Source organism: Phlebotomus papatasi, chromosome 2, assembly GCF_024763615.1.
Source record: "Phlebotomus papatasi isolate M1 chromosome 2, Ppap_2.1, whole genome shotgun sequence".
NCBI classification, from domain to species: domain Eukaryota; kingdom Metazoa; phylum Arthropoda; class Insecta; order Diptera; family Psychodidae; genus Phlebotomus; species Phlebotomus papatasi.
This window is the reverse complement of record NC_077223.1, coordinates 94,083,493-94,110,324: the sequence shown is the minus strand read 5'-3', so window position 1 is coordinate 94,110,324 and position 26,832 is coordinate 94,083,493. Positions and strand designations below refer to the sequence as shown.

The 26,832-nt window shown below is 35.1% G+C and overlaps 1 protein-coding gene across 44 annotated transcripts in view; it reads left to right on the top strand.

The window, feature by feature from the left end:
• Nucleotides 1-26,832, top strand: part of LOC129802464 (sorbin and SH3 domain-containing protein 1) — a 139,172-nt gene that overhangs the window by 36,126 nt on the left and 76,214 nt on the right. For 18 of the 44 annotated variants that reach the window (XM_055848293.1, XM_055848295.1, XM_055848291.1 and 15 more), the window contains exon 1: nucleotides 4,248-8,063. The exons of 1 other annotated variant lie outside the window; for it this stretch is intronic. In XM_055848293.1, the coding sequence (XP_055704268.1) occupies nucleotides 4,679-8,063 (3,385 nt within the window). In that variant the 5' untranslated portion in view covers nucleotides 4,248-4,678. Of the gene's footprint in view, nucleotides 1-4,247; nucleotides 8,064-15,115; nucleotides 15,398-23,939; nucleotides 24,089-26,832 lie in introns of those variants that run through there. 25 more of the 44 variants (XM_055848310.1, XM_055848302.1, XM_055848298.1 and 22 more) reach the window with 7 other exon arrangements.

Here is a 26,832-nt window from a genome sequence, read left to right as displayed (position 1 = left end):
TAATTTCACCTCACCAAACTCCTGGAAATTCTTGGATTTTCCTTTCTAGTAAAGTGAAAATGTAGTAAAAATTTTTACAAAGCTGCCCCGGTATTTTCAGTTACGTACAAATTTTGTCAATTTACGTATGCGTTATACATTCAATTTTTTTTAAAATGTTTAGGAGTTATCGTGCGTTTTAAAATCTCTTCTAAGCAAATTTTCAAGAAATAATCAAGAAGAGCAATAATCAAGTAGATGAGTTACGAAAGGGTCTGACTCAAGGAGTTACTCAAGATCGAAAATTTGTGTTCATATTCCGTTTATTCCATGGAATTCCAATGTGATTCTAGTGATTCCAAATTTGTGATTCTCTTAAATTCAATTCGGTATTCTGTGATTCTCAATTATTATTCCATTCTGTGATTCTGTTTATCCCCGATATCTTCGAATTTATTGAATTTCAGATGATGCTAAATATGATCAAGATAATTTTTGAACAATAGCAACAGCTACAATGTCGCTATGAAACAGGTTAGAGGAAATATCTAGCTACAAAGCTTTCCACATCAGGCATCAAAATAATCAAAATAGGGTTAGAATTCAACTTTTGAAAGAAAGTTTTTGAAACTCTAAAAACAGAGCATTATCAGTCCATCTTTTATAAAAAATTCCCGCCATTTTCTTCAAGGAAAAGCCTTTTTGAATTAAAACATGTAAAAAATATATTTTCCACTCGAATTTTTTGTGGAGTGTTTTCGTCTTTGAAAATAAGTTGACATCATAAAAAAACGATTTGAAGTTTCCAGATTGTTTTCCTTTTGAATTAAGAATTAAGCTCAAAGTTTATTAATTAAGCTGTTTTTTACAAATTTTTTAGGAAATCGAAAATAATGGGCACCTCAATCTGTGTAAAATATTGAAGAACGATTTTGTTCTTGGTGTCCCGGGGGTCCACCTTAACCGCATGTGCTGACTGGGTATTTTAGTTTGTATCCGCCATAGGAGAAATCGTAATTCTTTTCGAATGAGACATATTCTTCGATTGTTGTTGTAGTTGAAAATGTCCAATCTTCTTTGGAAAATAAGAAAAAAAAACCATAGAAATCTGTAATGTTGTATGGCTTATATATCGCGGAATTAAGAATGATTCTGTGATTCCATTTGATTCCGGTGATTCTTGAAGGAATTGTACTTCAGATCCTATTAGAATCTTACGAGTTATTCCATTGATTCCATAGATTCTAACGAAATAATATGTCGGTATTCCAAGTTTGAGTAGGTAACCCCTTGGTCTGACTTCACTAAAATTACAAGCATTTCAACAATATTATTTTTCTAAAATATCTGATCATTTCACGCAAAAAAAGAATTAATTTAATTCACAATATTTCAATTTATTTTAAGTTACTGATTTTGCAATAGTTGAACCGTTTATATCGGTTGTACTCTTTAGATTTCGCCTATCATAAAAGTAGAAGCCATATAATTTTACCCATGGAGTGTGCTACAGCATTTCGGTCACAAATCAGACAATAAAAAAAACAAAAATCAACAAAATTTACTGTTTTTCTATCCTGAATAAATACATAATTATACGATCATATCAAATTTATTAGTAAATTTTTTAAAAGAGTAAATACCTACCTCTTGGAAAATTAAGGCCATACGCTTAAAATTTAACTTGAAAAAAATTAATTGGAAACCCCTTCCGGTATTTATAAAAATGTGTCAATACATTCACCGATGATGTGGTGAATACTTAACTTATTCTCCATTTGATGGTAATTGGTAAAAATCACGTGAATTGCTTGTCAATTAGTCAATGAACTCAATGAATCCACCTGATGAATGTCGAAGTAATTAAAATGATTGATTTAGAATTGCAACGCTTCTTTAATATCAACTTAAGAGAGTGATTTATTTTCAAGAGTTTCATTTTACGTCAATTTCTCGATAAACTGCTAAATTTCTTTATTCTGATGATGAAAATTTATTGATTTCAATCTCTCCAATTCAAATTATTTAAAATATTTGCGATTTAAATATCCTATTTTCTGCTCAATTTGCCTGATTGCTTTAACGATTATACAGCTCGTAGCCTACAGAAATAAATTTAAGGTTCATACATATCTGCTTACACGGTTTTACGATACGAGAGAAATTTCGCAAAGAGGAATATTTTTTTCATCAAGTCATGAGATGAAGGTTATTTTTGAACAGTTTGAGTACATATAGGGGAAAGTACTCTCCCTTCGAACGTTCATGCCTTCGAATAAATGGGGAAAATTCACATTATTCAAAGGCATGGGCGTTCGAAGGGAGAGTACTTTCCCCTAGAGGTATAATGAATTGAAGATCTTTAAAAATTAAGTACACTTGATCATTTTTCTTTAACTCCAAGACAATTTTAAGAAATTTGACTGGTTTATTTTGGATTAGGTATTGTGATTTCTTTTTTTCATTTAACTCAAATAAAATTCACGCTCATTTACACCTCAGATTTATATGGTTTAATGATTGAAAACTTCATTTTTCATAGAACGTCTTCCTTCCGGTCATATTAAAGTTTTCTGAGTCATTTTGAATGCGAAACGAAAAGTATTGTTTAGTAATAAATAAATAAATTTGTTAAATAAGTGAAGAATGTTTGTCTTTGAAGTATTTACGTTTTTTATTAATTTTTCATTTTCAACTGTCTGAAACTTAAACTGTTAGACTAATGGGGTCGCGAACCTAGGACATATGGAAGAGTATTATACGCCTTTCGATCTTCTGGCTTCAACAGGCGCAAGTACAATCATAGGAATAGCTATAACACCTTAAAAAATTAGGAATTTTGGATTTCAAGATTGTGCCTTCCGGATTTTGGCATTCGGATTATGGCCTTTCGGAATTTTGGATCTCGGTATTTTGGCGTTCAGGACTTTGGCTTTCGGGATTTTAGCCTTTCGGTACTTCGGTTTCTCGGAATTTTGGCTTTTAGGATTTTGGCTTTGAGATTTTGACTTTCGGGATTTTAGCCTTTCGGTACTTTGGTTTCTCGGGATTTTGGCTTTTAGGATTTTGGCTTTAAGATTTTGACTTTCGGGATTATGGCTTTCGGTTTTTTGGCTTTCGGAAATTAAGCCTTTCAGGATCGTAATCTTTCGGAATTTTGGCTTTAGAGATTTTGGTTTTTAGGATTTCGACTTTCAGGATTTTGGTTTTTTGGATTTCGACTCTCAGGATTTTGGCTTTCGGAAATTTAACCTTCAGGGATCTGAATCTTTCGGGATTTTGGTTTTCGAGTTTTTGGCTTTTGGGATTTTTGATTTCGGGCTTTTTACCGGAATTCAGTTTAATAATACATTTTAACAATTTTCATTTAAATAAAAAATATACTGGAAATTTTGTGAGACAACTTCAATATCAAGTTTCATTCCGCGTAAGCAGAATATGTATACACCTTAAATCCACAGTAAAAAAAAACTGCTCTAAATGATAGTATGTAAGATTAAATGTTATTTTAATAACTTAATCAGAATTCTCAAAAGTAATTACTCTATACAATAAAATTCTTGGAAATGTATTACGCTTTGTATGATGTGAAAGTTATAGTCAGGTTTATATGGATTAGGGGAACAAAATTTGTCTGAGTGTATAGAATAAGAGCATTTTGTGGAATAGAAAAACTTTTTTATTGTATATTTACACACAAGTTCATTTTTACCACAATAACAACCCGAAAGAAGATCAATGGTTTTGATAGTGCTCAGGTTGATAACAACACATTTCTTATCATTGAAGATACAAACGAAGCCACAATGTTTTTCTTTCGTTCATTCAATTACGCCAAATTGTTCTCTGACTGCGCAAGTTCCGAGCCAAATGATCGTGACTCTCGGTTTAACATAATTAAATACCTGAGGTGTTTGGTGGCGAAAAGCCATGTAGATGGTGATTTGTAAGAGTTATTCTGTGCAGAATATAAAAGACGTTTCATCAATATCGTGAGAGTGATTCAGACTTATGTAATTCTAATTATCTTATAGTATTATTAGAATGAAATAGAGATGAAAAAAATTGCATACAATTGAGCATTCGACCGAGTTGATCTCTACTCCACTTGAGCCATCTCTCGACGCATGATACAAAATTAGACGCTTGCGAGGTTTCGCTTATTTTATATTTTTCTTCTTTCGAAGAAAAACTTATAGATGTGCCGCTTTGAAACAATGACAAGAAGAATCATAATTCAAGAATGTTCTTCCTCCCAATGAGGCATTCCTCTTCCTCTATGATATACTGACGTGAATACAGAATGATCTACACTTTCACATTTGGGGCCCCTTGAGGCCAACACAGAGCTGTTAACGCTTAAGAATACACACTGCACTAATCCGAGTGGTGTGTTCTGTGCTAAGTGAGTGAGTTTGCGGTGTAGCCCAGAATGCTGTTCACTCCCCAGTGCTTGAGTGTCTTGCCAGTAAGTCAGCGAGGGAGCTGGTGATACGCGCAAAAGTATCTCTGATCGTTCGTGGTCGCGGACGCTGAAAGCGGCGTGCGATTCCGATTGATTCTGCGGGTAGGGAAGGCAGTCGCGATCGTTGTGCCCACCGAGGAAGATTCACTCTTTTGTTTATTTGCTCTCGCCACTTTTCTGCGTACTTCCAAAAAGACACTTCTGTGTGGTGCTCTTTCGGGTGACTCTGGTGGAATGCCGCGCAACAAGCGTCGTCGCAGCAATAATAGACGCAGGGCGCCGAGAGAGGTGCAGAATTCGCGAGAAGGTGACGAATTGTGCGAAAAAGTGGCGTCCGATGATGGCATACAGCCAAGTGAGGAGGATGGCCCCAATGCGGTCGGTGATGAAGGTGTGAGTGCGGCTGAAAGTGAAATTTCTTTGCATACAGATGAGGAGGATGGGGCCAAGGGTGGGACAGATAGTGTGCTGTGCGATGATAAGGAAATCCCCAGTGATAAAGTAATCCACGAAAACAGTGAAGCTACTCAGTGTGATGCGACGTCATCAGCTCAAGGGCAATGCGATGAGGTGAGCGATGATCATCAATCACAGACAGATGATAAAATGCCGCCAAACTACAGGGTGGAATCACCCAGCATTTCATCTTCGGGTGGAGTTATCCGAAAATGCCATAGTTTGGGGGAAACTAATGTGCAGATTCAGGAATTGAGCAGTGGTGGGAGTTCCTTAGTGAACTCCTTCGACAATCCTGGCAATGTGTCAGAACCTGAATCATCAGAGCTTGAAGAGGATCCTTTTCAGGATCCATCAACTCCTACCAACGAAGATCCCGGTGTTCAAGATGAATCAAAGGATCTGACACGTGATCAAGAAGCTAAAATTAATGATCTCATATTTTCATTCATGGAGTCAGCACCGTCCAGGGAGAAATCCCCTCCGGATCCACTAGCTCAAAAACGGGCCGAAAAAACACGCAAAAGAGCAGCCATTGAAAGCCACTTTGCACCACAAATACTGAATCCACGACTCTTGGACAGTATTAGGGAGGAATCTAGTGATACCGATGGAGCAAGTGATCGTCTTTTTGTAGATAATAATCCTCAACCTGAAGAGGAGGACATGTTTAATGAAGAAGATGATGATGTTTTCATTGACAACGCTAAAATTACAAAAAAGGCTAATGCGGTTTTCCCTAGAGGAATAACTTTAGACCTTTCCACTAGGCGAAAGCATATCTCAGCTTTACGTAAACCCACATCGGGGATTATCCGGGAAGAACCTGTGTGTATGTTAGTCGATACTAAGATTATAGAACCCGAATCAATTCCAGGAAGTTCTACTTCCTGGGAAACCACAAAAACAGATGAAATACAGGGGGCTGAGGTGGTATATCTCGAATCCGGCTCAAGTAGTGCCAGTGAACTGGACTACTCTGCCGATGGTGATGTTGAAGATTCCGTAACTGAGGATATTGATATCCGAATAGATACTCCTGTGATTGAACCTGAAGTTCCTGCTGTTGTGTCAACTACTGTAGACAGTCAGTCGTGCAAGAGCCCAATCAATAATCACCCTCCCTCACCTGAACCACTCCCAAATCCCGATGAATGTGATATACCCGATACACCCGAATTCAATCGACAAGACTCTTCCGGGAGTGTTTCATCACAAACACACAGTACATCATCACACAGCCAGTGTACAGCTCGATATATGGCCTCATCATTAACGGATATTGAGGGGGATTTTGAATCTTCCGCTATTGCAGGTGCTCCAGAATCACCCTGTGATTACCAATCAGACATGGCACCCAAATCCCTACGACAACAATGCATTGATCGACTCTCAACCATGCCATATGGGGAAGTGATACTGAAGGAATTGGCTGATGTATCTCAGAATATCTCGAACCTACTGACACAGGCTCGTGCCGTAAGTACATCAACCCCACCGCCTCCTGTTCCAGCCCTGCCTGCTCGAGAACTACTCATTGATGTGCTGGATCCATTACAGGACCATCACTTCTACTCATCTGATCCTCAGCTTGCACAAATGGAAACACCACCACCCGTGCCCGAAAGGCCCGCAACAGAGTACCCAAGTGCGGCCCATGGGGCGGTGCATCGCCATGGATCGCGACCGACAGACACGATCGCATGCGCCATCAAGGACGACAACAGATTGTTGGCAATCATCCGAGAGTCTGAGCACGAGCACCAGCAGTCCGAAACAGTGTCCGTCGATTCACAGTCCAGCGAGACAAATCCGCAAGCGCGTGACGTCACAATGGTACACGATCCTCGTGAGTTTGACAATATGTTTGAAGCAATTGCAAAGAGGTTCTCGAACTATGAACTGGGTCACGGTGGGGCTCAACACGCCACAACAACAAAACGCTACTCAAACATCGAAACAAAATCCTATGAGTCCCATCGGAGAACGCAAGACGGCCAGGTGGTACATGAAGAAACCAAGAGACACAGTGAAAAGATCACGGATGATAATGGGGACGTGAGCAAGAGTGTAGAGAGTGAAAGTTGCGTGAAGCCACAGAAAGTGGACGGCAAGGTCGGATCGGTGAGTGTGAATCGCGAAATCGACGAAAATAGCAAAGGGGGATGTCTTAATCGAGATTCAGGGACGACTAAAATATTCGGTGATGACTTTCTTCGTGTGACGCGGCGTGAGAAAGTGGATGACAATTTTGATTTTAGCACCGTGCCGCGACGACCAAATCGGATCGCGCTAAATGACAATCGACACAGTGAGGAATTTGGGCGGCACAGGGCGTGGGAGTCGCGTAGCAATTTAAGTGTGGTGGATGAGTGTCCGGAGAATGTGACACGTCCTCTGGCACGAGAAGATAATCTCTGCCGTGGTCAGAGATCAACGACGGAAATAAAAGCTCCCCGGCTCAGTGATCTGGACACGAATGTACCCGATTTCTCCCACCATTTTGACTCGCTGCAGAACAAAGTGACGCAGCGTCGATCAATGATCGACACCACTCCGATCACGCGACATGTCGGACAAAATGGCACCCAGAGGCGTCTCTCACTTCCAAAAGATTTCCATGAGAAACAACTCCAGTATATCCGCCAGAAGGAAGCTGAACTTCAGGCGGAATTTGAGAAACTGGAACTGGACAGAAAGCGTCTCGAAGAGGAAATCACCACCATGAGAGCTAGTACCATAAGGGATGAAAGTCAAACAAAGCGATCAAGTCTGCTATCAGAAGAAGAAATGTTTAGGCAACAAATGCATTCTGAATGGTTGGATAAAGTGGCTGAGAGAGAGGAGAGACGTCTCCAGAAAATCATAAAAATCACAAAACCCACAGAAGAAGTTCCACAACCGCCCAAATCTCTTCCTGTTGACATTGAAAACGAATTTTTGCGAAAAGTGAAGGAGAGACGAACTAAACTTTCAATGCCGGCTGACAGTGATTGGGAGAGTGGAGCTGAATCCCAGCCACAGGCACGGGATCCTTCAAAGGAACCAAAGGTGCACAATATCGAAGTGAAAGTGATTGATGGCGAAAAAGAAGCCAGTATCAAGAAATTGCCGAAGCATTTGCAGGAATTTGCAGAGTCTTTCACAACGGTCACATCACATGGTGAGTCTTCAGATCCAAGATCACCATCTTCATCATCTTCAGGAGCTCGATTCTATGTGATATGCGCTGTTGTAGTATTTCTCGGTTGGACACTCTGTCGCCCACTCATCACTAACAGAAAGTAATATTGTTATAAAATTAATTGCATTTTATATCTCTCACAGAGATGAGCTTAATCATTTATTTCTGGTAGATTAACAAAGTTTTAAGAGTGATAGAGTGTGATTTGTGCTAGTAGAACTCAACACAAATAATGTATTTTGTTAGAGTGTTGTTTTTTGTTTGAAATAAACACATTTGTCTCATTGCATAATCTCTCTTCTCTCTGTCTCTCTTGTGGTTTATTTTTAAAACCCCTTGTAAGTGTTGTGTGGTCTAAATTCTAAATATTAATACTGAGAGACAAACACTTGGAAAATAGAATTGCAGGCATATGTTTCCGTATTTTCCAACCGTGTCTCACGGAAACGTGTGAGTGAGTTTTCACGCAAAAATAAAAGTTGTGGTGCTTTGTATTCGATTACACAAGATGGCACTAGTCAGATATATAATTCATCAATATTTTCTTAAATATCTTAATCTTTTAGACTTAGACTAAAGTAACTTTAAAGACACTAGGGGAAAGTGCTCTCCCTCGAACGTTCATGCCTTCGAATAATGTGAATTTCTTTTGTTTTTCGTAAGAGATTTATACTAAATATGATAGAAATATCAACAATTGATGATAAGCCAACTAATATTTAATAGAAATGTGTAAGTCTTTTTGGAAAAATTGAAGATATTCATTTTATTCGAAGGCATGAACGTTCGAAGGGAGAGTACTTTCCCCTAATATTCAAATTGAATTTTGATAATGCACAATATTTTGGATTTATTGGGGATTATTTAGTGAACTTTGACCTTAGTAGTTACCCTTTTAAAACCTTTTAACCTTAAAAAAAACAAATCAAATTAAACACTAAATTACTTGTATTATTCTGTTTTCTTTCTTTGTTTTACATTTCTTTTCTAAAAATAATAAGTCTAAAACCTTACTCAAAACTTCTCGCTCAGCTATGATTTTTATAATTATTTTGATAATTTTAGACTTAAATAGAGATGTTTAAAAGAAAAATACACTCCGGTATTCCATATCCAACTTAACAAAATCATCTAGTTTACGATAGCCGACATTGGGTTACAATTTTTCTCGCAGTTATTTCATAAATTTAATAGTTTTCATTCAAATTAGAAAAATAAACCGGTGTGACGTCATCATGGATTAGTTAAGTGGAAAAATTAACCAATATCATATTTTCTTTAACCCTTTAAGGACGATTAGAACATCCGTGTCCCATAAAGAAAATATTTTTTCCTAACTACTTAGCCTTTTTTCTGATGTTTGTATAATAATAATAATAACAATAATAAATATTTAAGCCCAAAAAAATATTTTTTAAATTCTCAAATTCATAATTGATTTTATTTGTTTTTTATATTTGCAATTTTTTTTAAGCAAAAGCCTTTTGAGAATAAAGACTACAATACTTATACGTAATTATTTTCATTAGAGCGAGAGTTATTATTCATTGGTATTCTCAGAAAAGTTCCATAAATTTTGGGCTATTATTGTCCCTATCGTTCATAGAGGCAAAAAATACATCGAATCAGACTCTGTTGGACTTTCCAAGTTATATGTTAGGTTTATCATTGATTCTGTTTACTAGTTTTATTTTTATTATTGATTTTCGGTCCGTAAAAAGTGTTTCGTTATTAAAGGGTTAAAGTTGCCAATGATTTCGTAAAGGTGGATGGAACGGGTCCCGATCAAAATCTCGAAACCAAAATCCCAAATGGATCAAAATCCCGAAAGCCAAAATCCCAAATTCGTAAATATGTCATAACTACTTCCACGATTGCACCCATGCATACTGGAGGCAAAGTGAAATCTTTTGTGTCTTGGAAAATTATTCTAAACATTTTCTCCCATATAATTTCATCCCGTTCAGGATTTTGAACATTCGGGATTTTGGTTTTCGGGATTTTGGCGTTCGGGATTTTGGCTTTCGAGATTTTGGCTTTCGGGATTTTGGCTGCCACCGGGGTGGAACAGTTTCACGCATTTAAACCTTTTTTCAAGAATTATTTGCTAAACGAATATTAGCCATATTCAAATAAATTATACCCTGTTAATTTAGTTTGGATATCAGCTATTAATAATTATAAAGCACAATTCCTAGATAATCATTTATTATCCCAAAAATGTGTATTTCTATAGTAATGCATGCGTGACACTGCACCACCCTACCTATATCCCTTTTCTAATTTGCAACGAATTTTAACGAGCTAAGCCTACCTTACTGGTTCAAGGTGTACTAGGCGAGTTTGTAGATGCCAAACTTACGTGGTTGTGACATTTTCCAGATAAGATCATAAATCGGCTCGGCGGCATATCAAGCCCCTTGGCGGTCAAAAATTTAATTCAAATCAATTGATTGCTTATAATCCCATCTATTTTTTTACTTTAATAACAAATTGAGAAATTTATTTGGCAAACCATTTATTAGTTTGTAAGGATCTTTATGCTATAATTAATTGAATAACGTAATTTAAGCCTTTATCTGTGTTTTAGAGATATCTATGTTTTTCAAAGAGTTTTCTATAAGAAGTTAAATTTCAGACTTACGGCTTAATCCGAGAATGATTGGACTACATTCCTATCATTTTCCCATTAAACCGTCTCTGCGCTTAAGTTGTAAGTCTGTCTACCTGTATTGAGCATAGGATTTATAAATCGCTACACGAACTCTGTAGTGAAATCGACCCTTCTAGAGATTATAAGGATCTAATAAGACATTTTTAATTGATTTTTTTTTATATAAATGACTATAAGTCAAGTTTCAGTATATTTGAAGTTCTGGTTGGCTGTTTAAAGGTTAACCCTTTAAGGACGAGAAGGTCAAAAATTGAGGGTCAGAAAAACTAATTTTCTTTAATTTTTTAGAGCAAAATACAGCTTTAGAAGTCCGTAGGAAAAGTTTCATTTTTGGGTCACCGGTGACCCAATCGTCCTTAAAGGGTTAAATGAAAACAATTATGGCAGAAATGTGTAAACTGAACTAACTTACAAAATAGTGAACCTAACTAAATGGCATTTAATTAATATTATTAAATTTGCTATAAAAATTTAATTACGAGTTTTTTACTGAGTGTTTCGAATTTGTCAATTTAAATCGAACCCCTCCAAATCAATTTGGTAATATGCTTTATGGATAAGTAATGATTTTTTGACTCGAAATTTATTGGCGTTGTGACAATTATACAACGTATAATTTCGAGCATTCAGCTAATTTTCGTCTTTGTTTTCCGTTTTTAAAGTTACGTACGTATTATAGTCGAGTCTTATTAGTATCTCACTCACACGTTTTCACGTTTTTAGTATTTTTCCCTCCGCTTTTGAAGTTTTTCGCCTCACACTTGTTCTAGTTGGAAGATTTTCAGCGATGGAGACGCCTGGTGACAGATTTATTTATTCTTTATTCTCCTGAGAAATATGTTTGTATTCTACTTTTTCCTCCTTATACTTTCTGCAATATCCGTGAATCACATTCAAATCGAAATTGTAGTTCCTTCTTAGTGCTCCAGTGTCGTGTATCACCTTATGAGTTCTCAATCTCTATCCCTGGAGATGTTTCACAAGAATATACGAAAAAGAAAGTACTAATGTTTGGACACTTCTGCTGTGTCGAAGTAGGGAATATGGGGAAAAATGCACATTTATTGCTACGGAAAAATCGTTGGTGGTAAAAGGAGTATGCTCCATCGGCGAGATAAGCTCATGCCAAGTGTCTGTGTAATAGCCGGAATACGATACGGATAATAACAGAATGATTCTCTGAGTTTTCACACACAGAGCTCCTGCAGTGTCGTGGATTTGAAGTCATTTGCATATTCCCCGGCAGCAAATTTGGCATTAGTGGAAGATGCTACATCGAGATGAGAATGCAAAAAGTCACTGAAGACATATGCAATAGATATTACATTTTCGTGATGATGTGGTTGTACGAGGGAGAGAAGGAGACAAAATAGTATGTTTTTAGCACTTCTTGTGGTTCTTTATTCACGATCACCACAATTATGATAATAATGCAATACCTAAAGTAGGTCAAATCACTGTAGTGTGGATATTTAAGATGCTCAATATTCAGATTTCAACCGTAAATTTCACATAATTGGCTCATATTTAAAATTTGTTATAGGCGAGTTAGTTTCCCTCTAATTAAAAATCGACTTTATATTCAAAAATTATCAAGCTTTCATGACTAAAAAATACCCAAAAATAGTTTTAGGCCACGCGCCTTTTTATTAATTATTAATTTCATAAAAAAATATGCGCAACTAATGTAAACTTTTTTGTTTTAATTATTAATGTATGTTTACGGAATCTTATGGTATGCTATAGGAAGCTTAAAATAAGTTTCTTTTACAAATGTAGTTTTTGACCAGGTCAAATGGTTTTTTTTATTTAACAAATAAGCCCCGCCTATAAAGTGAACTATATATAAACAAATATTTTAATATTCCAGTTCTACGTGAAAAATATGGGCTGGTGAAATCTATTTAGGCACTCAATGGGTCGAGTGGTAGAGCACTCGTTTCATGATGCAAATGACCCGAGTTCAAATCCCCTTTAGGTCACCAGGAATTTTTCTGGCATTAAAGGTGTCCGAATTGCACCAAGTAAGTTTCACTGCACTTGATTCCATTCAAAACGTCGCGTCGTCGCTAGGGTGCGTAAAAACTAGTAGGGGAAGGCGCGCTACCTTCGGACGATTCAAGCTTCGTCTGCTTATCCTTATTGGAGTCGCGGACCCATGACATCGATGTTAGAAGCCCACACTTGTCGATCCTCCGCCACTTCAGGAAGATGTTCGGGTTCGATCCCAAAGCGCTTCAAGGCAAGATCCTGAATTAGATTCAGCCACCCTGTCTCAGGTCTGTCCCGAGATCGAAGTCTCCTCACAATAACTTGCATAGCTTTTCCGGAGTATCTGTCTTCATTCATGCGCTGAACAAGTCCATACCATCGAAGCGGTGGCAGCCAAAATCCCGAAAGCCAAAATCCTGAATGCCAAAATCTCGAAAGCCAAAATCCCGAACGCCAAAATCCCGAAAAGGCCGAAATCCCGAAAGACAAAATCCCGAAAGCCAAAATCCCGAATGTTCAAAATCCTGAAAGGGATGAAATTATATGGGGGAAAATGTTTAGAATAATTTTCCAAGACACAGAAGATTTTCGTTTGCCTCCAGAAAACGCGGGTGCAATCATGGGAGTACCTATGACACTTAAGAATTCGGTATTTTGGCTTTCGGGATTTTGGCTTTCGGGATTTTTGTTTTCGGGATTTTGGCTTTCGAGATTTTGGCTTTCGGGATTTTGACCGAGAACCCATCGAAGATGTGATTTCTCAGATCGAAGAAGCAACTCCTTGACTTTTAGCTCCTTACGAACGGCTACGTTCCTCACTCGATCACGGCGAATGGTTCCCCCTTAACCGCCCGGAGGTACCTCATCTCGGCAGCTTGTATTCACTACATTACTTTGTCAATCCTTACGCAAATCTCGTGACCATAGGTGAGAATTTTAACGAAAGAATCTTTGAAAACCGATAATTTAGCCAAACGACAAGCTCGGCTTTTCTCACCACGCTTCTACCAGGCTCCCTCATAACTGCAGAAGCTAGATCAGCCAAAGAGCCCAAATAGACTCAGGATGCTCTTCGAGAATATTTAGCATGTAAAACTTGGCAATAAAGGATTAGGTAAGGGAAATTTATAAAAAGGATCTTTATGCCCTAGACACACTTACGACTTAAGTCGAGAGACGGCTTAGTGGAAAATTATAGAAATGCGGTTTAACCATTATTTCAAATACAATTACGCTAAGTCGTCTCTCGGCTAATCCTGAAGTCTGTCAAGGCCCTTAACTGATATTCCTAAGCCCTCAGTGTATGACAGTTTAGGATAAATCTTTACTGACAAATTTTACAGGCTAAATATTCTCAAGGATCAGCCTGAGTCTATTTGGCCCTAAGTCTATTTGGGCCTTAACAGTAATAATGGTATAAGGCTTGAGCGGTGTCGGTTTTCCTTTCTTTTCAAGATTTGAAAGAAGATCTAATTTAGAGTTTGAACATTTTATTAAAACACTTTGTATTAAGGATGACCTTAAATTATTTTTATATTGGGTATACTCAGAAGTTTAATTATTACTTTCTGTGAAAAACAAAAGAGTTTTAAAAATATTAAAATTGTAATTGGCAAGTAAACTGTTAAAATACAATTTTCATATCATAGACGGTAAAAATTTTAGGTCATTCCAATATAAATCACAATAATTCACAATTTGTGGGAAACCAACGATTTTAGGTGTTCGAACTTAAAATAGGGTACGTTCAGAAAGAGGTCATACTATATTAATTGTAACAAAACTGACCCATTAATATGACACTTAATTGAAAGTTGTTTGACCATTGCTCTACTAGTTCTGCATGAAATAATTTTAGAACGGAGTTATAAGTGGTTTCTGATTTTTAAAATTAGCTCGAGTTTATATCTGATTTGATTTATTGAAATTCTCTTATTATCCTATTTAAATCATTGCTGAAATTTATGAAAACTTTCATCTTTTTCGCAATAAAGCGAACCCTCAAAGTGAAGACAGACAAAACACTCATGCATTGAACATCAAGCTGCCGGTATTTTGTGTGAGATAAAAGGAAGTACTTTATTTATAAATAGAATAGCAAATTTGTCAAGATAAAGCACACCAGAAAAAAAATCATAAATTGCGCATATGATTAATTCAAAGACACTTTGTAGCATCATCTTGACTATTTTCTTCGACAGAACATCCACTTCCAAACACAAAAACCACTTAAAGAATTGTGCAAGAAAGCAGAAAATTACCCTATTTTCTATTCATTTGCACTTTAGCACTGATGTTTCACAATTATTTCGAATATATATTTTTTTCTACTCCCTTGTTTCATGGTGCAAAAAAAAAGATTGTTCGGCATCTCCGATTGTCATTACAAGCACCCCAAAGACACCACCACCAAAGCCCAGGCGTTTCCAAGCGGCAATTAAGCAGCGATCTAAAGACCCAGTGTGTCATCTGGAGAAAAAGCACGAGACATCATCTCAATCTGTACAGCTTCGACCACGAAAGCCAAATAATCAGCAGCTTTCAGCATCGCAACTCACAATAAATCGCAAAAGCTTATCGGAGAGTGATCTCCTGCACGAAATTGATAAATCACTCGTGCTCGCCAAAGGATTCCTTTTCGCACGCGGTAGGATTAAATGTCTTTTAGCCTTAATTAATTTCTTCAGTGTCTCCCGACTTGTTTTTCTGTCTGCATGCAATTTGCTTAATTCATTTGCCCACCCATCCACTATCTCGTATATTGTCTCTCCCGTTAAATCTCACTTCATCTCATTCAAGCTGATATCCACATTGTCCCTGTAGACATTTTTGTTAAGAGGATTCCTCCTCGTCTTTCCACGAGTGCTTCAATGTTGCCATATAAAGACTTTGGCAGGATTACTAGGGAAATCAAATGGAGCACTCCAAATTTATTCTGATGAAATATCACTGAAATGTTTCCTGATTGATTTTCCAATTTTGATTATGGTAATTGACAGCTATTTGAAAATAATTACTTGTTATCTAAAACATATCAAACCGATCAGAAAAATTATTACTGGTATACATATTTCAGAGTTTAGGCATGTAAAGTCAAAAAATTTTCTCTAGAGGGAATATCGATTTCATAACCGGGTCACTTAAGGCCAGAAAGCGATTGAACCTCATGATTGACTTCCAGAAGAAAATACGGACAAAACTTTAAACATTTTTATCCCGAAACTTCAGAATATTTAACATTCATCTTGATAAAATTAATCACTGAATGGTAAAGGAATTATATATGTACCTTGAACTCAATGATAGGGGACTAATTCGATTTTATAGCATTTTGAAATTCCGATATACTTTAAAAAAAGAAACTTTGTAAATTTTTATAATATCCATCTAGGTGAATTTGGGCAATTTTGAATAGAGACTCCCTTAAGATAGGGTTTTTTATTCTATTTTCAAATGCAACTGAGCCTTATCATAGCGTAAATTAACTTCACTATGGTTTACTATCACTACAGGCCAAGTTGCATATTAAAATAGGATAAAAAATCCATATTTAAAAAAGATACCCACTTTGCTCTAAGGAAATTACATCATAAATATTTTTCAGAATATTTTGTTATCTATGCAATTAGTTTGAAGTGGATCACCATTGAATTGCACTTAAAAGAAATTAAACCATATCATTATTTTAACTCTACAAGCGAATTCTGAAGCTGTAATGATAAAGCTTAATTATATTTAAAAATAAAAGAGAAAAGCCATATTCCAAAGGAACCCTACCTCTCCCTAAATGGCCTCCATTTAAATAAGCCAGTGAAAATGCGAACAACTCATGTAAGTTCTTTTCCTATCACTTTTATTCTTAAAATTTTAAAAGAAAACAAAGCTGAAAGATTCGATGATATTAATAGCAAATTGAACTTGAACTCATTAATTTAGACATTAGTAATAGCTTGAACATCTGAGACTAAAAGGGATGATAAACCGTTTCAACTTTGCAGAATGCTTGAACTCATGATAGACGCTATACCTAAAAAGTACTTTCGCATCGTTTACCGTTTACCGGTTCACAACCGATTTATTAAACATATTGAATCACTCAAAAGATCGTCCAAAATGGCTCAAGTGTAACAAAATTTCATTTCGTACAAAAATTACTTATCGATAATTTGTTAATTTATTATCGGTTCATAATCGATTGGCACTGGTTCAGTTTTATTGGAAATTCCAAGACCTTTCCAGAAAGCACAAACATAACCCTTTTAGGTTGATAAATACGCTCTACAGAGCCTTTTAATCTTTGTCCCAGGGCCCCATCAAGCCTAATAAAAAATGAAGTTACTTTTCACTTTTCCTTGTGAAAATTTTGCAGACATTGCACCGCGACTTAAACAAATTTGCTCGTAGTTTTTGTATTATTTTGGCGAACATTATGAAATATGTATTTCTAGATAACTTTTAACTCACAATTTCGAAATATATGAGACTGATAATTGAATTTTCTTTAGGAAAAAAAATTCAATTAGGTATCAGTGCTTCTATGCAAAAACATAATGGATAAATGAATGTCGAGAAACCCTTGTTTGACTTTTAAGAATCGTTATCATAAATTTTGTCGATTGCCAAATCTATACAGTAGAACCCCGCTATAGCCCATCGCTCTATATAGTCCACAATTTATCGATCGTTGATTTCAAAATACTGATTTTAAGTTAGGTTATGTTTTTTAGTACGCGACATGCAATGTTGTCATAATTATTTTAATATTTTTGGCAAACTTTATTGAGTAGTTGTGATAATTGTGATCCATAATGAAGAGAGCGAGGACAAGTACCACAATCGCAAAGAAAGTGGAGGCCGTCGAGCAATTTCAATACTAAAAGTCGTTGATAATTTTAAAAAATGACATGGACTATAGTGCGACCCAAGTGTCAAATCTGGAGCAAAATATGGACTATAGCGAGGCTCTGCTGTATGTATCTCTAACTATTTGGCCTCTGGAGCTGACGACAGCCGGTCGCACCGGACATACATACAGATGGACAAATAGTGTGACATTATTTCTCAGAAATCGTCTATAACGTCAAGATATGTATGTTGAGAAAAATGGTCCCAGTGGGATGGAAGGTGGAAATTTTGGAGGTTGAGCTACATAAAAATTAAATTTTTCCAATATTTTTGAATTAATGTAATTCAGCAATTAATTTTATAAACTAGGCACGTTCCCCTAGTTTTTAGGGTATGAAGCGATGAGTCACATTTATTGAGAAGCATAGGAAAAATTTAATAATTATAAAGCTTTAAATTGTACGATATATTCTCACTTTCCATTACTGATTTATGTGTGGAGCTCGAGCAGTAAAAATAAATTACACTTGTTTAAATATTTGGGATTTTGAAAACAAATATTTAAATTTATACTTTTTATGCATAATTTATGCTATACATTATTGATATTTATTTTATGCGTAAATGTGGAAATAAGTTAAACGCATAAGTAAAACAAGGAAGCTAATTACCTTCTTATTGTGGAACTACCTCAATAAAGGTTAGATAAATTATTAATGAAATAAAGAATTCGTTAAATTAGTCAAATATTGTTAAGAGATTTTGGATTGTATATCAATTACCCAAAGAATTTCATATACAACTGAAACTAACGAATTTATAATTATGTAAAAATAAATGATAAAATTACAAAGAGATTGACCGAGTATAAATCAACAACAAATATAGGACTAAACACTAAACAAAATATCAATACGTACAGATACGTACAATTTTTGTATTCTTAAATATAATTTTCCATAAGCTTTAAATTTAAACATAAAATAAATTCGGAGGACTCTCGACTGAAATTAAAGCATTATTCAACGCTATAAATTTTATTTATTCGCTGATTCATCTAACATTTTTTTTTTACTTTTAGGGCAGAATCACATTGACAGTAAAATGCTTACCGTATTTCGTTAATTTACGCATTTTCATTGCAATTCTTACGCAAATTCTCGATTACCGTATTACCTTATCTCATACTCGGTGCCACTAGGTGAAAATAATATAAGAAAATTGAAGAAATAAAACGAAAATGCGAAAAACGGTGAGCAAAAAAAAACTGTACGATTAATTTCTCTTAGAGTTTTTTTTGCTCACCGTATGTCGTATTTTCGTTTTATTTCTTCAATTTTCTTATATTATTTTCACCTAGGGCCACCGAGTATGAGATAAGGTAATACGGTAATGGAAAATTTGCGTAAGAATTGCAATAAAAATGCGTAAGTTAATGAAATACGGTGAGGCTACGGCGAGCATTTTATTGTCAATGTGATTCTGCCCTTAAGAAGGAAATAGGAAGTTTTATTCACTGTGAATACCTCTTTTTTCAGCATGCCTCTTCAGATCAACTCTTTCAAATAATTTGTTTATACATACATGAACTGTCTGCATCAAGATTATTTACTTTACCTCAGTTCTCTTTTTGACGAATAGTTTCACTTCTGATGAAAATCTTTACAGGTTGAATGTCTAAGAATACAGGAAAACTTCACGAATACACCACACATACATAGAACGGGAAAAGTGAGTTCTCTTTTTTGAAACTGATATTGGACCTAAACTGGTGTTCAGTGTTTATTTTAGCGAGAAAATCTTGAAAAATCACCAGATGTTGCATGATGTTTGTCAAGTTGTATGTAGAAGAATTTTCCAATATTCAAACAAAACAAGAAAAAAAAAAGAAAAAGAGTGCACCACATGAAAAGTTTGTGGAATTTTTCTTAGTCCGTGAAATTGACAAATTGCACAACTTTATAAATTTTTCTTCATATTCCCAAACCGAGAGATTACTTGCAAAGAATAAGATGAAAATTCTCCAGTGAATTTTCAACATTACAAAACAAATTTTTCGAGAAGAGTTCAGCAACGAAATATTTCAATGCAAAAAGTATTTTTGGAGTATTTTCCGATTGCACACTCGAAGAAAATGTACGCGTATTGAGAAGGGAACAAAAGAGAACGGAAAAAGTTTAGCATTGGACGAAGAAAAATGTACGGTAAGAGAAAATTCGGAATTATATACCAGAACAGTCTAAGGAGAAAAATGGCCAGGGCGATAAATTACGGGAAAAAATTTATCAGAAATTAATTAAATTTCATCCTCCATAAATTTTTTGGAAGCTCAAAAATGTCTCGAAAAGAGATATAGTTCTCGTACCAGTCATGTGAAAACTGCATTGGCAATAAATGGATTAACTTTTATAGAAAGGATTAATTCTCAACTATACATAGGTAAACGGAAATGCTTACCTTACACAACCGAGACATTTAATAAACTTTCTATTTCATGTTCTTATATAAATTACTGCTATCTCATTTTATAACCAAAATTTTTGTCATGGCAGAAAAATTTTCTAAGATTGCTATCATACTAGAAATTTGGTAAGATCAAGGTAAAATACACTTTGATTTAGGAAAGTACTAATGCGAAGTCCATTAATCTATTTAATAATATGGAATATCTAATACATTACAAATAATAATAATTATTATAATTTACAAATAACAATAAATATTTCTTTTAAAGAATTTTTTGAAGAAATGAAGCCAATGCTATGCACAACGAATTAGTTTCATAATAATTTGTTTAGGTGTGTAAAGAAAGTACTGGAGTGACATGGAAGATATTTAATCATTCCTCTTATCGATAGGTTGAGCTGTTGGGTCCCGGAAACCTCAAGTCGCTATATTTAATAATTTACTAACCAAAAGTTGGGTTGCTTTACATACTTAAGGGGTTACGTGGGTCAAGAAGACTAAAAAAATTCTCTAAATTTTTTCAGTCTAAAAAACATTTACATTCAAGCTCTTAAGCAAAGTATACAACATTTAAACTACTATATTTTCTGAAATTTTCAATTAAAAACTTTAGAATTCAGTCATAAGTACTTGATTTTTAGGAATTAAAAAAAACATACTTTAGACAAGATTTTTCGGAATTGGTCCATCTGAAATCTAAAAACAAAATATTTTCTGTTAGTTGATGAATTAAACAAGTCCTTTAACAAAGGATTTCATGTTTACTTTATCAAAACTCATTCTATAAGACGAAACGTAGTATTATATACGTCTAAAATGGTTTTTTTTGTGTGAAATTCTCCTAAAAACTTAAATATAATTTTTTTTTAATTATTCGTTCATGGACTAGCTTAATTCATCAGATAGCAGGAAATATTTCATATTTGGATTTGGTATGAATATACACTGATAAATTTGTCCGCCGAAAAGTATGTTTTTCAAAAAGGTCTCTCAAAATCAAGTCCCAGAAGCTGAATTTTTTAAATTTTTGAATGAAAATTTCGGAAAATATAGTTTAAATGTCCCAATAGTTCAAACGACCCCAATAGGGATAAGCGGTTGAAAATGAATGAATGAATGAATAGTTTAAATGTTGTACTTTTACGTGCTTATAAGCTTGAATTAAATACATTTTTCAATATGATAAAAAAATATTGGAGAAATGCTCTTTTTTGTCTATTTTGATCCACATAATCCTAGATACACTTACGACTTAAGTCGAGAGACGGCTTTACGTTTTTATAATCAAAATATTGAGTTGACTAAATTGCCTTCAATTTCCTACTAACTAAGCCATTTTCCGTTTTAAGCCGAAAGACGGATTAGTCACAAACTAATGGAAATGTAATCTGATCATTATTTTAAGCCATGTCTTAGCTTAAGTCGTATGTGTATCTAAGGCATTATGCGCGTAACAAATACTTGGAAGATTGAAATACTCCTCCAAAGAGAAATATAGGGGGAAGTGGGGCACCTTTGAAAATGGGACACCTTTGAAACTGGGATTTTTCACCTATTTTTAAATAAAATTAAGCCTTATCGTGATATAATTTAGCTTCTCAATCTGATTGTGCAGCTAAATTTTATCACGATAAGGCTCAATTTTATTTAAAAATAGGTGAAAAATCACAATTTTAAAGGTGCCCCACTTCCCCCTACCGTTTTTTAGCTATCGTGACCCACGTAACCCCTAAAGAGGTGATACAATAAATTGCTGATTTTACCCTTACTCAGGGCTCTTCCCAAATTGAGCATGTGACCCGCTTCTGTTTTCCACTTTAGACTAACGAACATTCTGATCCACTCTGTTAAGTGTATCAAAGACTGAGTAAACCTCATCTTATCAAAGAATAAAGTTAATTCTTTAAAACTGTTAAATATGGTTCATTCATATTCTTATGAACAAAATGAGCCTCTTATGAGCCTCATGCTTATGTAGAATTCGAAACTGCCAACCTTCAAGGACCAAAACCTGGCACTCGAGAGATCATCCTCTCAAACAAAGCAAAGACCTAGTTAAAGCGGTCTTTAGACTACGGGTTTAGCCCAGTTACCGAAGGTCTCATAATCTTAATAGGTAGTTTTCAGAATTCAATAATAAATAAGTTACCCTTAATAATCCAATCGTAAGTTAAATTTTGCCAAAAAAAAATCTTGAATAATAAAAAAATTAGATCAGTTAAATCATATGGATGAGACTTAGAAATGAAGCCCGTGTAAGGCTTTACGCGTTTGTTTAATAAAGATCTATGGTTCAGAAGAATATTTGAAAACAGTGAGGATTGTAGTGCTGTACGATTTACCACATGAGATCTGTACCACATTTTTGAAAACCTCGCCCAAATTGAATTAACTGGAATTAACCATAATATCATATAGAAAAATTTTGACTCTAAATTTAAGAATATATAATATAAGATCCTGGGAACTTAATTTGAACGTGAATCCCCGAGGCGGTTAAGTTTATAAGCTCTGAGTGAGCGAATGAAATGGGCTAGAATCCCTACCTCTTTCACATTAAGAGATCAGGAACTTAAGTTCAGCATTAGCTGAAAAATGAAAAATGTCTACAGATTTGCAAATTACGATTAAAACTAAATGATCAAGGATTTAGGATTAGGGTATTGGTATTCATTGGATGGAATTTGAAATTAAATTCCTGGGTGTTTCTGTTTAAGAATTTTCCATTTTTCTATGGGTTTATATTAATTCGATAACATCCCTTAGATAACTACCTCATTTTGCAAATGAATTTCTTGAACCAGTATTATTATTTTCTGTTTTACAAAATTTCGATTGTTAATCCTAAGCCCATTTTCAATAACTTCAGTGGCTCACACTGGACATCAAAAAACATTCTAGTTGTATAAAGAAAATTCGCAGTCGAGATACTTACCTCTACAAGTTAACCAACGTAACACATTGCGTATATTATGGAGTTGTTAACTATAGAAAATTCGTCCCTAATGGCCTCCCACACCAGAGAAATTTATGTCCATATTGATGAAGAGTTTTCCTACACATGCATAGGGAATTTGCTTCAATATGGACTTAAATATCCCTAGTGTTTAGAGGCTATAAGTCGTATAACGAACAATTTGTAGGATGAGCATCGTGATGTCAGATTCGAAAAGATATGTAAAAGTAGATCCACTTTACAGAGCGGGAACACTGAGAAAAAAAGAGGGTGTGATTAACTTTTTGTCCCCATAACTTTAACACTTTTTAGGTGTAAAAATATATCAACATTTTTAATGTTAATTTTACACCTTTTTAAGGGTAAACTGAACATGAAAAAGGGTAACTCTAACCCCCAATACACCTAAAAAGGGTAATATTTACACCGATTTCGAACCAATACTGCAGGGTAAAATTAACATTTCCGGAATGTTATTTTAACTTTTTCGGATTTCTCTCAGTAAAAATTTCAAAAGTTTTATAAACTTTTAAATTATAACAATATACATTCATCGCCATAACCATTTTTATAGGAGCCAAATTTTCAAATTTTTTATACTATTTTACTCCTGGTTTCTGCCCTGTTCGAAGTAGAAGCATACTAGTCGTTATTTTAATTCTTTCAAACGAGTTCATTTGGTCATCTAAATTTAGGCACTGCCTCACACTACCAAACTCCGTGACCAATACTCTCACTGACTTGGCTGTTGGAATAGCCTCTGAAGACGCTAGGTCCATAGCCTGCAAAGACGCCAACGACGACGTCTCATGCTGAGTTGTATACATTGCACAACATACCGTCGTACGGGATCATTTGGCGTGATGATAGTGTTGGTGGTGCGCAAGAGTGGAGATCACGAAGCCCCACATCGCATTGAGATCAATCTGAGATCTCAGTTGAGTTGCAAATATCGGACACGGTGCGTCCCGTTTGCGTAGTATTTCAAAAGTCCCACCGAATCGCGATCGCGCGGAGTGTGTTCCGTTGCCCTCGACTCCTGGAAGATTTGTGTCCAGCTATTGTGACAAAGTATAGTGATTGGATTAGGATCATTTCCATGGATTAAATTCCAGACAAAATACCACGCTGTCTCCACAACTCTCTCTCTCTCTCTGTCATAGTTTTGTTCCCTTTTTTTCTCGTGAAATTCCTCTTTGGCGTCATGGGAATCACATTCTAAAAATAATTGCCTTTTTTTGTTAGATGTACAACGAAAGGAACAGGCACAAGACTTCTCTGTGTTGCCTTGTTAGAAAAGTACACCTTTTAGTTGTCTATTTTTCTCCGATGCAAGTCGGAAAATGAATGGAGCTTGGCAGACGACAAAAAACAAGCATCAAATTATTTACATACCGTGGCTATAAATTGAGACATTTTAATTATAGAAGATGCTCAGTGGCAGCCAAGAAAAAAAAGACACAAATTGCGATAGAACGATAAGAGTGATTGTCATTCTTTTGACTTTAGTCTTCCAATTTGCAATTCGTAAAGCCATATGAAATTCCTGCCATTGCATAGGGCGAAAACGAGAAAAACACAAAAACGTTATCAACATACACTAAGAGATAAGAGATAGTAAAAACTACAAATTCCCATAACATTTCTACTAGTCAACTATTTAAAATATTAAGCTAAAATTGATAATTAAATATAATGATATTTGGATTTTAGATTTTATCTAAAATTATTCCCAAACAATTATACTATTAGCATATTAAAATGTAATACGTGAATAGTAAATTTTATTATGCTAGAACTTCAATACAAATTTTTCATTAGAATTTCTTCAACACGCTTTATTTATTTTAAGAACTTTTTAAGAAATGAAGTTTATTCATTTTTTAAAAGTCTTAGTCAAATTCTTAATTTTCTCTATTTTTTTGCTTTGTTTTTTTTTTTTTAATTCTTTAATAATACAGTTCATGAAAGGTACTAGATGCTCTGCAGCTTAGTCTTTCATTCTAAGGCGGCAATGGACACTTATTACTGAACATGGCTGTCTGAATAACAATATCTGATTTCAAGATCGCGCACTCAAAAGCATTATCATAAACTTTAAATAATAAATTCTAATTCTACCCAAAATGTAGGGAATAAAAATAGTTTTCTCATACTCTTTTTGAATTTAAACAGAGAAGATGCTTTATCTAAAGTGACACCAACTGACTTTTTGAATTTAATTTCGAAGTTATTGTTCTTGTAATTTACTATCTTCATATTAAATTTTTTTAATATCTGTATATTGATTTTCAAAATTTATTTTGTTTATTAAAGCCTAAAACTAAAACTTTAGCAAATGGCACTCAAATCATGCAGTTTTTTCTCAGTGGAGATAGGAAAAATTCCTGCCTCCACACAGAATCGAACTAGAGACCCCTCTTTAACTAGAAGAGTGCTCTACCAATTGATGATTTGAGTGTCATTTGCTCTGATTGACGATTTCTCTGTACATAAATAGAATTAACATTGAACCAAAGTTCGTAAAATTCTCACCTAAAATTTTAGTTTCTAAAACCAATTATACAATGGAAAAGAGTTATCCAAAATTCTAAATATTTTGTACAATTTTTATTAAAAACCAATGGCACTTTTTTCGGTGTAGTGCTGTTGTAGTGAGGGTACCATTTCAACCACCTTCCACTTCTTATTTCTATCTCGAATTTCCGTTTTTCACTCTAACACCAATCGTCTCCTCTTCATCCTCTTCCGTGTGTGAACTTGAGGTTAGGGCACTTAAAGGTGGATACAGCAAGTGGCTGGTTTTCTTTTTCGTATTTTCATCAAAAAAAAAATTATTACATTTTCCTCTTCGGTTTTTTTCTTCATCTCCCATTTCATCTTGACTCGTTGGTTGTGAGTTTAAATAACACCAACTCCCATCCACTTTAGCAAGAAATTTTCTCACGAGTCGTTTCTGAGAGATTTTCACAAACATAATTTTGGATTTGAGTCCCTCACACTCAAAACTGATTATCATGCCCTGATGATTTCCCGACGAGAACTTTATGGTTTAAAATTAGAAGGTTCGTCAACACAAACATATATGTGTGATGTTGGCATGGGGGAAAGATGAGAAAAAAAGCCTGCGATTTTTTTCCCAATGGGTTTTCCGCCCAACACTGGTTGAATCGTTGTTTTTCTTCTTCCCTCAGAAAACACCGAAGTTTTACCCAAAACCCACCCACTGTGGAAATATAAATTAGCTTCGCGACCAAAATAACCGTCATTCATCTCAGCGAAAAATTTCTGTCGCTCAAATACTCTGACGTTGGTGCCTTTAATGTGGTTGAGGGAGAAGGAATTTAAAGAAGCACCTTCTGAGGTGATTCACAAACCCAAAAAATCCCTTTGACTTTATTCATCAGGGTTTTCTTTTGAGCCAAGCCACTAAACATTCCAAATTATCTCAAGAGTAATCTCACCACTCTTTTTCGCCCACCAAACTCATTTAGAATCTTTGCACGCAAGAAAAGGCCCGCCTCGATAAGATAAGAATGATTTTCCCGCAAGAAGAGTATGGGAATACACTGAGAGAAAAAATTTAATTCATGAAAAAAAAGCACGATATCATTTCCAAACAGAGTATTTTGTGGTTTGGGAAGTTGAGCCACTTTCACGCTTCAATGACTTTAGAAAACATATTATATTACTTTTTAGAATAATTAGTTTAAGAATTGAGCTGTATTTTTTCCAAATAGCCAATACGAAAGAGAAACGAATAGGGAGAAGTGGGGCACTTTTGAAATTGGGATTTTGGGAAAATAACATATAGG